General features: G+C 42.1%; 2 protein-coding genes and 1 pseudogene across 2 annotated transcripts in view; 1 reads left to right on the forward strand and 2 right to left on the reverse strand.

The window, feature by feature from the left end:
* Window positions 1-1,148: 1,148 nt before the first annotated feature.
* LOC149391076 (cold shock protein 2 pseudogene) lies at window positions 1,149-2,133 on the reverse strand (annotated as a pseudogene).
* Window positions 2,134-3,547: 1,414 nt separating this feature from the next.
* On the reverse strand, window positions 3,548-4,150 carry LOC149391077 (uncharacterized). The gene has a single exon (XM_089619925.1). It carries the CDS (start codon window positions 4,148-4,150, stop codon window positions 3,548-3,550), a length of 603 nt encoding a protein of 200 aa, XP_089476051.1.
* Window positions 4,151-9,067: 4,917 nt separating this feature from the next.
* The window catches only part of LOC149391078 (uncharacterized), a 3,988-nt gene continuing 1,136 nt past the window's right edge, over window positions 9,068-11,919 (forward strand). The window contains exons 1-5 of the mRNA XM_089619926.1: window positions 9,068-9,347; window positions 10,388-10,726; window positions 11,150-11,248; window positions 11,349-11,541; window positions 11,624-11,915. Of these exons, the coding sequence (XP_089476052.1) occupies window positions 9,285-9,347; window positions 10,388-10,726; window positions 11,150-11,248; window positions 11,349-11,541; window positions 11,624-11,915 (986 nt within the window). The 5' untranslated portion in view covers window positions 9,068-9,284. The remainder of the gene's footprint in view (window positions 9,348-10,387; window positions 10,727-11,149; window positions 11,249-11,348; window positions 11,542-11,623; window positions 11,916-11,919) is intronic.

Consider the following 11,919-nt stretch of genomic DNA (forward strand, 5'->3'; position numbering starts at 1 on the left):
GACGCCATACTTCATAATCATAATCATTTCAATTCCACATATTCACAAATCACCATAACAATCATCAAATTAATTTCAATTCAATATAAACATTACAATAATTATCAAATTCATTTTAATCAACACTTCAAGTAATTCAACTTAATCATAACAATAATCAATTCGATTCAACATTTTAATCTCGGAATTAATTAAAATTCTATAATAATCATCAAATTAATTGTAATCAACACTATTATTTCAACTTCATCATGCCAATAATCACTAATTTCAACTTCATCATGACAATAATCACAATAATCAACAATTCATAACTAAAAATTGAAAAAAATTCCCAAAAGTTGAAGAACTCGGGTGGTACCTCTCGGTTCCCCGGGATTTGGACAAAATCGGCCTCTCCAGGACGGGATCCGGCGGGACGAAGGACGGACTCGAAGGGTTTCACGGGATTTGGCCGGGATTTGAGCAAAACACGAAGAGAGTCGACGGGATCCGGTCGGGACGGGACGCGCAAATTTGTTCCTCGGGAGATAAGGGTTTCGCGAATTAGGGGCAAATTATTTATAACCAAAACGAGACCCGGTCTGGGGGGATCCGCCCGGTTTACCCGGGATTCGACCGGGTTTGGTTCACGGGACCGGTTTATGTGCGTTCCGTCCCGGTCCCCTCCGGTTCAGGGGATCCCGACCGGAACCCGTACGGAACCCGCGGGATTGCGAACCTTGATATCATATATCGGCGTGTCGTTTTGTGGTTTGTGAATAGCAATGAGAGAGAGGGATGGAGAATAAATGGATACCAAAATACCGAATATCGAAAATGAGAAGGACCCGTGAGGTGAGAGATGGTACTTTCTTGAGACCCAAATACAAGATTGACGTTTAATTGGGGCCCACTGAGAAAGACTATCTTGCTGAGCAAAAAAGAGAAAAGACTATCTTGAATAGCCGAATATGGACCTTTAACAGATCCTTAAAACCGGATAAGGTGTTGGAGATCATTTACCTGTTAAAAAAAAAACAGAATATTATACATCACCGAATATAGTGCTCCAAATCCGGATAGGTGGACGACCCGGGCAGCGTAAGAATATTTTATCCTCAGCTCGACTCACGTCCCTTTCAGATCAATTTGTACAGCAAAGCAAATAAGAATATATACTTTGACAATATATTACATCAAATACCAAGTCCAGCGTGTAAAGGTCCTATTCGGATAATGAATAAAATAAAAAAATACGAAAAATAGCTTCTTCTTCTTCAAACCAATCAACAAAACAACCATCATAGACACACAGGAATTAATAAACAAACAAATATACAAACGAAAAAGAAAAAGAGAGCTCTTCAATTGCGGTTAGCCTGACAATCTCTGGCCAAGTGCCCTTCCTCTCCGCAATTGTAACACGCTCTCCCACCGCTTCTTCCGCCGCCGCCGCCGCCGTGACCTCGTCCTCCTCCGCCGCCGGCGTTCTGCTCATAGCAATCTCTGGCCAAGTGACCAGTCCTACCGCAGTTGTAGCACTCTCCGCCGCCGCGTCCTCTGCCTCGGGAGCCGCGGCCTCTGCCCCGCGGCGGCGGAGCAGATCGGGAGACGTCGACGGCTTTGGAACGGCCGTCGTCGGCGTAGTCGACGGAGAACTCGACGTGGTCGCCCTCGGAGAGCGTTCGGAATCCGTCGGAGCGGATACAAGTCTGGTGGACGAAGAGATCCTCGCCGCCTTCCTCCGGCGCTATGAACCCGAACCCTTTCTGCGCGCTGAACCACTTCGTCGTCCCTTTGCTCCTCTTCATCTCCGCCATTGATCAAAAACACTCTTCTCTCTCTCTCTCTCACGAAGATTCTCTCTATCTATTCCTTGTTTCTCTCTTCATCTCTGTGTGTTTCTCAAAGTTGGTTTGTGTTGCAGCCGCTTAATAACTGTTTTTTTTTTTTTTTTAAAGTGGAGTGGATTATTGGAGTTTCAGTGAGTTTTTTTTTTATATATGTTATTATAGTATTGGACGGTGGAGATCTAGCGCCATTCTCATCTTTTAGGACGAGAATGAGATCTACGGCTCATGGTGGGGTTGGGGGGGTATAGTTTGAGTGGGACCGACGTTGTGGGTGAGTTGGGTTCTAATCTAATCCTTACGAGCATATGTATCTATCATATTCATTTCATCTTTATACATACTTTGGAAGATTTGTTACGTAAGCACCAAGTATAAAATGGATTATTTTTTCTTTGGAGACGAATGTATCCACTTTGATTAATTTTTAAGATAAATCATACTAATGTTTCTTGAATTATTGCACTCATAACTTGCCCTATAATTATTTAGTTTGTTTATCTGAATTTTTAGTCATTGTCATATTCGCACAAGTCATCTTATCGTCTATTTTTCTTATTACGATATTAAAAAATAAAGGTAAATGGTCGTCTTCCTTCTTTTGTTCGTTTTAATATCATAATTAAGAATATTAAAATAAACAAAATTATAAAATTGAAAAGACCTCTCTCATATCTAGTTCGCAAGAAAAAAATTGAAAGAGGAAACAATTTACTCACAATTTGATACGTGTTATGAGGGATTCTCTCCCACTCGAAAATCATATGAAAGCCCAACTAAAAACAAAGAAGCACATCGAGTCCGATTTAAGAAACAAGGCGGGAAACTCAGAGGCGCGAACAAGTGGAAGCGGCTCGCCGAAAAAAGACAACTCACTCCGATGTCCAAAAAGGGGAACTTGCCTAGTGACTTGCTCGGCAGCTTGCCTAACGACCCGCTCAGTAGCTTGCCTAGCGACCTGCTCAGCAACTTGCCTAGCGACTTGCTCAACGGCTTGTCTAGCGACTTGCCCAGCGACCTGCTCAGCGACGTGCCTAGCGACCTGCTTAGTGGCTTGCCTAGTGACTTGCCTAGCAACTTGCTCAGCGATTTGCTCTACAGCCTAAGGCGACTAGCTCAATGCGAGCAACCCAGATCCCGACCTCAAACAATAGAGAAGGACCCCTCGTAGATGACGAATCTACCCTCACTCTCAAGACAACACTATAAATACCCTCATCTCCAACACTTGGAGGTAAGTTTTGCTGACACTTACAAAACCTCTGCTTCTCTCGAAATGCCTTGAACCTCTTGTCCTCCGTGATCTCGAAATGCCTTTTGTCGCCGGAGTGGCCGGAGTTTTTCTTGGGCTCGGTGCAGACGAGCTGCCACGTGACCCTGACGTCGTCGTGCTCGTCGGCGATGGTCTCAGGGTCGATGCTGGGCATGTCTGCATGGGTCCATGTGAAGACGTCCTTGTGTTCCATTAGGAAAGAAGCGAGCTGAGTTTTTATCATCACGGGCAGGTGGGCGCCAATCATGACCGTCTGCTCGGGTTTCTGCTCGTCTAGCACTACCGGGGTCATGTCTGAAGAGGCCTCCATTGCCTTCCTACGCGGCTCCTATCGTTGGTCAAGTTCGCTGAACATTTGCGTGTCCCTGACCTCGCATGGGTAGTCGTTCTCAATCTGGTAAATGGTTCCGACCGTCATGTTGATCGTGTCCTTGCGGGTGCCCTAGACATAACATGCCCTGGAGTCAGTCTGAGTTCCCCGCATTATGCCTATCCCGTCGGGAGTAGGGAACTTTACGAGTAAGTGGAACGTGGAAGTGACGGTGCAGAGCTGGTTGAGTGCCGGTCTCTCGATGATGACGTTGTACGCCGAGGGTTGGTCGACTATCATATAGTTAACCATTCGGGTGACCTGCGCCCCCTCCTCTATCCCGAACGTCGTTGGCAATTCGATGGATCCTTCGGTGAATACGCGTTCACCTGTGAAACTGAACAGATGTGTTTTTACGTGGACGGGGGAAATTTTCTCCAGATTCATACGGTCGAGAGCCGCCTTGTATATTATGTCTGTCGAACTCTCATTGTCGATGAGGACTCTCTTCACTATGTTGTTGGCTATTTGGGCTTTGACAACGATCGCGCCGTTGTGGGGGTGGGCTATTTTCCTCGCCTCCCCGTCCGTGAAGTGTATGACTGGGCAGGGCTCGGTTGGCGGCGGGGCGAAATGGCCTGCCAGGTTTACCTGGTGCAACAGTATGTCCCATTCCAGCGCTCGTGCGTATAGCTTGCGTCCTTTGACGGAGTCGCTTGTTTCTGGCCTGCCCATATGGTCGACACGATGTTGAGTGGGGTGACTGCTTCCTTTCCCCGATCATTGTTGCGATTGGTGGTGACTCTCGTGCCTTCAAGCTGTCGCTATTCGGCGGTCTGGGGTCGCCGGCTGGATGAGGCTCCCTTGGCAGCCACCATTTGTAGGACGAACTCTTTAAGTTGACCTCCCTGGATGAGGTCCTCGATCTGTTTTTTCAGTTGGATACATTCTGACGTGACGTGACCATGATCCTTGTGAAAATCACAATACTTGGTCCTGTATCAAGAGAACATGACTTTTCTTTATCACTTTTTGGCATTCAAAATATCAAGAGAACATGACTTTTCTTTATCACTTGAGTGATCAATTTGAGCAATCCCGTGATCCTGACTTCTCAAAGCGCAAATATGTGCTTTATTATTTTCAATCCTCAAAATATTTGGGCAAATGTTTTTCTCAACATGGTCACTGTCAAAGCCTTTTTGAGCAGCCTCAATAATATTTTGAAAATCATCTTCTCCATCAAACTAAAAAAACTCTTTACATGGAAGTGAAAAGCTTGTATCCAAGTCCTCAAATCCCACAAAATCACCAATATCGAGGGTGTGGGTCCCACCATCATCATGGGGTTTGGTGAAATCCAACAATGGAGAAGAAGAAGCATTTGAAAGATGTCAAAAAAAGGGGAACGAGAAAGTAAAGAATAGATAAAAAAAACCCACCTTGAAAAGTGATGAACTTCCTCCAAAAAGCAGAAAAGATCTTTTTTCCAAAAGCTTCACATAAAAAATATGTATATGTATGTATGTATAAAAAATATGTATATGTATATATATATATATTAAAAAAAGGAGCGAAAGGAGAGCAGCTACCAGCGGCGCACCCGAGCCGGAGAACAAAGACGGTCGAGGAACACGCCGAGTTTCTCGAACAACAAAGTTCCTCGAGAAACTAGGGGGTTAATGTTATGAGGGATTCTCTCCCACTCGAAAATCATATGAAAGCCAAACTAAAAACAAAGAAGCACATCGAGTCCGACTCAATAAACAAGGCGGGAAGCTCAGAGGCGCGAACAAGTGGAAGCGGCTCGCCGAAAAAAGACAACTCACTCCGATGTCCAAAAAGGGGAACTTGCCTAGCGACTTGCTCGGCAGCTTGCCTAACGACCCGCTCAGCAACTTTCCTAGCGACCTGCTCAGCAACTTGCCTAGCGACTTGCTCAGCGGCTTGCCTAGCGACTCGCCTAACGACCTGCTCAGCGACGTGCCTAGCGACCTGCTTAGCGGCTTGCCCAGCAACTTGCCTAGCGACTTGCTCAGCGGCTTGCCTAGCGACCTACTCAGCGACGTGCCTAGCGATTGGCCTAGCGACCTGCTCAACGGCTTGCCTAGCGACCTGCTCAGCGACTTGCCTAGCGATTGGCCTAGCGACCTGCTCGGCGGCTTGCCTAGCGACCTGCTCAGCGACTTGCCTAGTGACTTGCCTAGCAACTTGCTCAGCGGCTTGCCCAGCGACTTGCTCAACAACCTAAGGCGACTTGCTCAATGCGAGCAACCCGGATCCCGACCTCAAACAATAGAGAATGGCCCCTAGTAGATGACGAATCTACCCCTACTCTCAAGACAACACTATAAATACCCTCATCTCCAACACTTGGAGGTAAGTTTTGTTGACACTTACAAAACCTCTGCTTCTCTCTCATCAGAGATTCTCTATCTAGAATTTTGAAGCACGACACATAGACTAATGTTGAGCGTCGGAGTGTCCGACGGAGCCAGCTAAGGCCCAGGGAGGGCTTAAGCCCCCCCTCAAAAAAAAAATTTCGCACTTTTTGCCCATTTTAAAAAAAAATTACATTTTTTTCCCTTGAAAATTTATACTTTTGGCCCAATTTTTATAATTTTTTTACAATCAAGCCCCCCCTGATTTTTTTTTTCAAATTAGCCCCTCCTGATGGACTTTTCTGGTTCCGTCACTGGTAGAACCCCAACAAAATTGGGCTAAAAAGGAAGTATATTCCAGTAATAATTGCTTTTGAGAGGCGAAAATGGCTCATGGCATAACTTGGAATGACTAGCACAATTAATTTGATGAGAATTTCTTTAACGGGTTGTGAGAAAATAGACGATTTATAGCCCCCTAATTTTGTTCCAAATATGAGCCTTTATGTAGATTTTTTGGTGCGACCAACGAAGAGATTTCGTGATCAACGGTAATCGATTTCATAGAACACAGTTTGGATTTGTAGATTTTTTGGCTAGATATAGTAGTCCAGCAAGTATTTAAGGTGTCTCGCAGAGCGAGAAAATCGTTATATGTGGCATTTTAAAATTGAAGTCAAGACTATCATCAATGAATAGAAGGTTGGAGATTGAGGATGAGGCGGGACCAAAGTATAGGTCATGGATTTCGTGGTGTTTAGGCTTTCATACAGTAGCTAGCGAGTTGACTTATCGAACTATATAATATAGAGTTAGTTAAGAGTTAAACTATGTATTTAATAATTGAATAGTGGACAATTTCAGAGTTCATTCAATCAATAATTCTGTTTTAACTTTTTTTTAGTAAGGTTGCACAAATAATAACAGAGAATATATCAATTAAATATTGGAGCCATGTATGGTTAGCTTTCACGACAATATATATATATCAATTAAATATTGGTGGAGCCATGTACGGTATGAAAGCAAGATTGTACGGTTCCTAATCAATAATATATCATACTAAAAATAAGAATAAAATTTTAACAGTCAATAATTGATTACTAAATAACAATATAACAAAAAAAATTAAATAGTTAATAATTTTTGTGAAATTTGTTGTAACTAGTCAAGTTTGTCATTCTTATTAGGGGAATAGTCCAAGTTTCATTTTATTAAACAAATAGCCCATATTTTCGGCTCAGACCATAACGTCCTTGGTAAATTCGCGAATAGGTTAATTTAATTAATTTACTGGAGTGAGTTAGGTTAATTAATTAACTTATTGGTTGAATATTAGTTTAGGTTCTGATTTTTTTATGAGTAAAGTTAATTTACTAAATGATTGAATTCGGAATTAGGTTAATTAATTGAATGCTTTGAATATCAATTGACTTAAGTTATGATTTTTGTAAATTTTTTGTGAATTTCAAATCCTTCACGAATCAGTTAATTAATTAACGTAACTCACTCCAGTAGGTTAATTAAATTAACCGATTCGCGAATTTACAAAGTGTCTCTCCTCAATCCTCTCCATCGCCGTCGATTTCCTCTCCGCCGTTGATTCCTCTCCCCCTGCCGATTTTCGAGTCAATCTAAGCCGTCGATTCTCCGAGCATCGCCGCCGCCGGAGCTCGACGGAATCGACGCCATCTATGGCGGATCTTGACGGCGTCTATGGCGGATCTCGCCGACGACGTTAGGGATCAGCAACGAGGATGGACGACGATTGGCGACGACGCGACGGCGTGAAATGGATCGGCGGCGATCGGCGGCGTGAAATGGACGAAGATGAGAACGAGTTTAGGTTGAAAATTGAGTTTTGCTCTTATATATGAGGGTAATTTAGGTAGTGAAATATTAATTGGGCTATTCACTTAATTTATTCAAACTTGGGCTATTCTCCTAATATTGGTGGGTTGATTGGGCTAGTATGCTCACTCTCCCATAATTTTTTTATTATTAAAAACAACATAAATTATGATTGTATGTTGATGTCATAAAAATCAAATTAAAACTTTCGGTCGACTCATATTATTATTCTTTGTTACATAACATAATAAAAATATGAGGACTGATATTTATTAGTAGTCCGTTGACTGCTGATGTGAGAGAATAGGCAGGGTCCACATGTCAGGTGGATCTTACTATTCTCTTACATGAGCGCTCAGCTATCGTTGATGAAAATCATTTCCGGAGACTTTGTGAAATCCAGAAGGAGACTGTGAAGAGAGACCAAGAAAAATACGAGACATTCATGGAATCGCTCGTTTCCGGAGCTGGAATCGCCGGAATTTTGATAACCACCCGATTTCCGACAGCGACAATCCCAGAGTGCGACGAGTCAGACATCTCCAAGTTTCGGGCTTTCCTCAACGACTCCAGAGTGCAAAGAAGAGGCTCGTGGTTGCCGTCAAATATGTGGCGACGGAGAGTTCGATCTAGGACGCAGAAAATAAAAAAAGCAAAGAGGATTTCAGGGAAGAAGAAGAAGATGAGAGATTAATTTGTTTTTTGTTTTCACATTTTCATTTGTATTTTTGTCTCTTTTTTTCATTTCATTTGTTTTAAATTAAATTTGTTTTATCTATTTATTCTGACAAGATTACTAATTTATCCTATAAATATTGTTATGTACATGTTCAAAAATTAGACGGTAATTAGAAAAAATTGATGGAAGGAGCAACGTTACAATAAAATAAGAATTTAGAATTAATTTTGTGGTAAACTGAAGTTGAGAAAGAGGTTTGTGAATATAGTTCAGGGGATATAATTAATCCTTACATCAACTTAAAGTATGAAGTTATGAACTATAAAGCAGGTATTTACCAAACCGCTTGGTAACAACTAACAACTCACAATAGTTGGGAGTTAGACACACTATACCACTATTATAGATTAAAATAACTAATAAAATAGGGACTGCACTGCAATTTACCCGCCTTTCAAGTTTCAACATAAAAACAGTTGCAGAAGATTCATGCCATCTTTCCTTTAATCCTTTCTTCTTCTTCCTCTTCTGATTTTGTTATCTCTTTCTGCATTCTGACATTTCCAATTTGTAATTTTAACGTCGTTATTCGTATGCCGTGATTCCTTTCTTAAATTTTCGTTTCAAAACTCGCCATTGCTTCAAGAATATCCTCATAACTATTCTAAGAAATGGTAATTACTGCTCTCTCTCTCTCTCTCTCTCTCTCTCTCTCTCTCTCTCTCTCGACTGTTAACCAAGTTCTATCCATTTTCTGAATTACAATGGATTGATTCTAAATTTGATGCTTGGTATTATATTTTTGATGAGTTAGTCTCTCGGATTGCTCTCAATTTCTCATTTGGATCGGTATTTTTGGAAATCAGTGTTTTTTTTTTCTTTCTCGTCAGCTTGTTGTTTTAGATTGAGGGTTTCTGTTGAAGATTCGTCTTGATTGAGCTCCAACTTGTTTTTGCCTATGTTCTCGGCGATTATAACGACATCGCTCCTAATGTTCCATTACAGTTTATCAAAATTTATGGTATTTTTGTCGTTATTATTATTTTTTTTCTTGGGTTTTTTGCTTTGTTAGGAATTGTTAAAATAGTTAGTGGGTCATGTCAATTTCATGTGTCTTGTGCTCTTTGAAGAGTGGTTCGATGAGAACTTGATATTGTGTTGCTGAACTGTGGAATATGATGTTTGGTTGTTTGCTTTGTCTTCAATGCTTTGATTGAATGTCATTCTTTAAAGTATAGCATATTTTAAGAGTAAGCTTAGCTATCAAGCATGTGTTTTTTTTTTTTTTTTTTCTCTATATATATTCCTGAACTAGATGCCTCTAAATCTTACTTGGAACCCCGATATTGTTCAAGAATGAAGTGTCCCGAGATGTTTCTCCTATCATTCGCTTTTTAGTACCGGCTCATTCCAAGTCTTGATTAAGCTAGAAATGTGTCTTCCTTTATTTTCATCGATTGGGATCATTTGTCCATTGGGACAGTCTCTAGGCCTAATGACCTGAGCCCTAGAAATAAGAACTGTGGACCGTACCATTCAAGTCATTCGGACCCAAGAGCCCAATCCCGAACACCTGTGCTCGGATTGGCCTCAGTCCCAAGCCAGAGTGTGCCAAGTGCCCAAGCTCGGGTCAGCCCAACCTCTGAGCTCAGGCGAGGCCATATGTCCATGCTTGGTCGTATCCAAGCAGACCGTACCAGCGCGAGCTCAAGAGCAAACTCTGTCTCTGTTTCCTCACTCCTGATTCCTACTCTCTCTCTCTCTCTCTCCTGATTCCATTCTTGAGCTGAGCTTTTCAATCGACTTCACTACCAACCCATTAGCTGTTTCATACCTCAATTGCTTCGCTTAGCTTAAAAAAAAAAATCGGTAATATTCCTACAACTCTATCGGTAATTGGTGTTAGCTTTGCCATTGAAACTTCTTGCATCTAAATGAGCATCACATAGTTTTTTTTTCCCTTTATATATACATATATATGTGTGTATATATATATATATATATATATATATATATATATATATATATATTAAATGATACTTTGTTGGACAACTTGTGTAGTCTTCATCACCATCACACGAGAGACCGAAGGGTGGGTCGTCGTTCGGTCGGGCCAGCAGTGCCGGATCTTCGATGAGAAGGCGGTCCGGCGATGATGATATCGACACGGAAACCGAGTCAGTTTCAGAGGCGGGAGATATCGGAGACAGGGCTATCCATAGCAACAAGGGCTTGCCGTGTTTTTCCCTCGACCACGCCATGGAGAACGGCGCTTCCGTGGCTCCGGTCTCAGAGGACTCGCAGACTCTCTCTTTTCCTCATGAAAAAGGGAATGAGGTCCCAAAGCTGTTGGAGTACGCTTCGTGTCTCACCCAATTGGCTGTTTTCGGCATTTTGGGGGTAACACAAACTTCGGACATCGTTTATTTATTGTCTCCTTTGTTTCATTTCGTTTCGTAGCTACGTGTTTTGTACATGCCTTGGTAATTGATTGTGTCACGGCGTAATGATACTATAAAGTACTTAGCTCGGTAATGGTTTGTGACTGGTACTTGATCCCATCAGTTATTGTTATTGTTATAGCTGTTACCTACATTAAGTTATGCTGAAAGTTATTATTTTTTTATATATTTTTTTTATTTTTCTAGAGTTATGCTACAATCTTAGTACGAAGATGCTCGCTTTCTAATTTCTTCATCTAAAATACAATGTCCATTATATGCTGGCTGTCCATTCGGTTTAATAATGTAAAAGCATTTACTTGCGATATATAATAGTTCCGACTATGTTCTGAACGGCATATGTTATTTGATACTTTTGCAGGTGTTAACAAGGTATTCGCTGCAGAAATTGCTCGGCCCAGGAATGGCTGGAGTAACAAGCAACACGAGTAGTCTTTACCTTGATCTTCCTTCTAATATGGTCTCTCTCTGAGTTCAGCTCTCATTAATGTTGCTTTTCTTCACCTTGCATATATCTCTCTTGTTATATAGATCCTCATGTACAATTGTACTCTTTTCAGGTAGGCTCTTTCTTGATGGGCTGGTTTGGAATTGTTTTCAAAGGAGATATATCTCGCGTGTCCGACTTTCTAGCCATTGGTTTGACAACTGGCTTCCTGGGAAGCCTTACCACTTTTAGTGGCTGGAACCAGAAAATGCTCGAGCTTAGCGTCGAAGGCCAATGGGCCTCGTCCATCCTCGGTTTCCTCATAGGTAATCGATCGATGGGACTAAACGAAAATGCTCTTTCTTTTTTGCTCATATTTTTTCATTCCGAATCCTAAATATGTTTCAGGTCTTTTTCTTGCTGCCTACTCAATAATTTTCGGAGTGGAGACAGCAAAGGGCTTCAGGAAGCTTCTCGAAACGAAGACGGCGAAGCGATTGTGCGGCGTTTTCAGGCCTTGCAGCGAATGGAGAGTAGACAGTCGCGTGCGCCACGTGGCAGTCTTTGCGATCTTTGCGGTGATGCTCGCTCTGCTGTGGAATCTGAGCGGCTTGTTGTTGAGACAGGTGTTCAGTGACGGTGGCGAAGAGGCTCAGTTATGGCTGGGCTGCATAGTTGGGCCTGTGGGCGTGTGGATAAGGTGG

Source organism: Urtica dioica, chromosome 7 (genome assembly GCF_054948205.1).
Source record: "Urtica dioica subsp. dioica isolate 48M chromosome 7, U.dioica_male_clone48M_v1_H2, whole genome shotgun sequence".
NCBI lineage: Eukaryota > Viridiplantae > Streptophyta > Magnoliopsida > Rosales > Urticaceae > Urtica > Urtica dioica.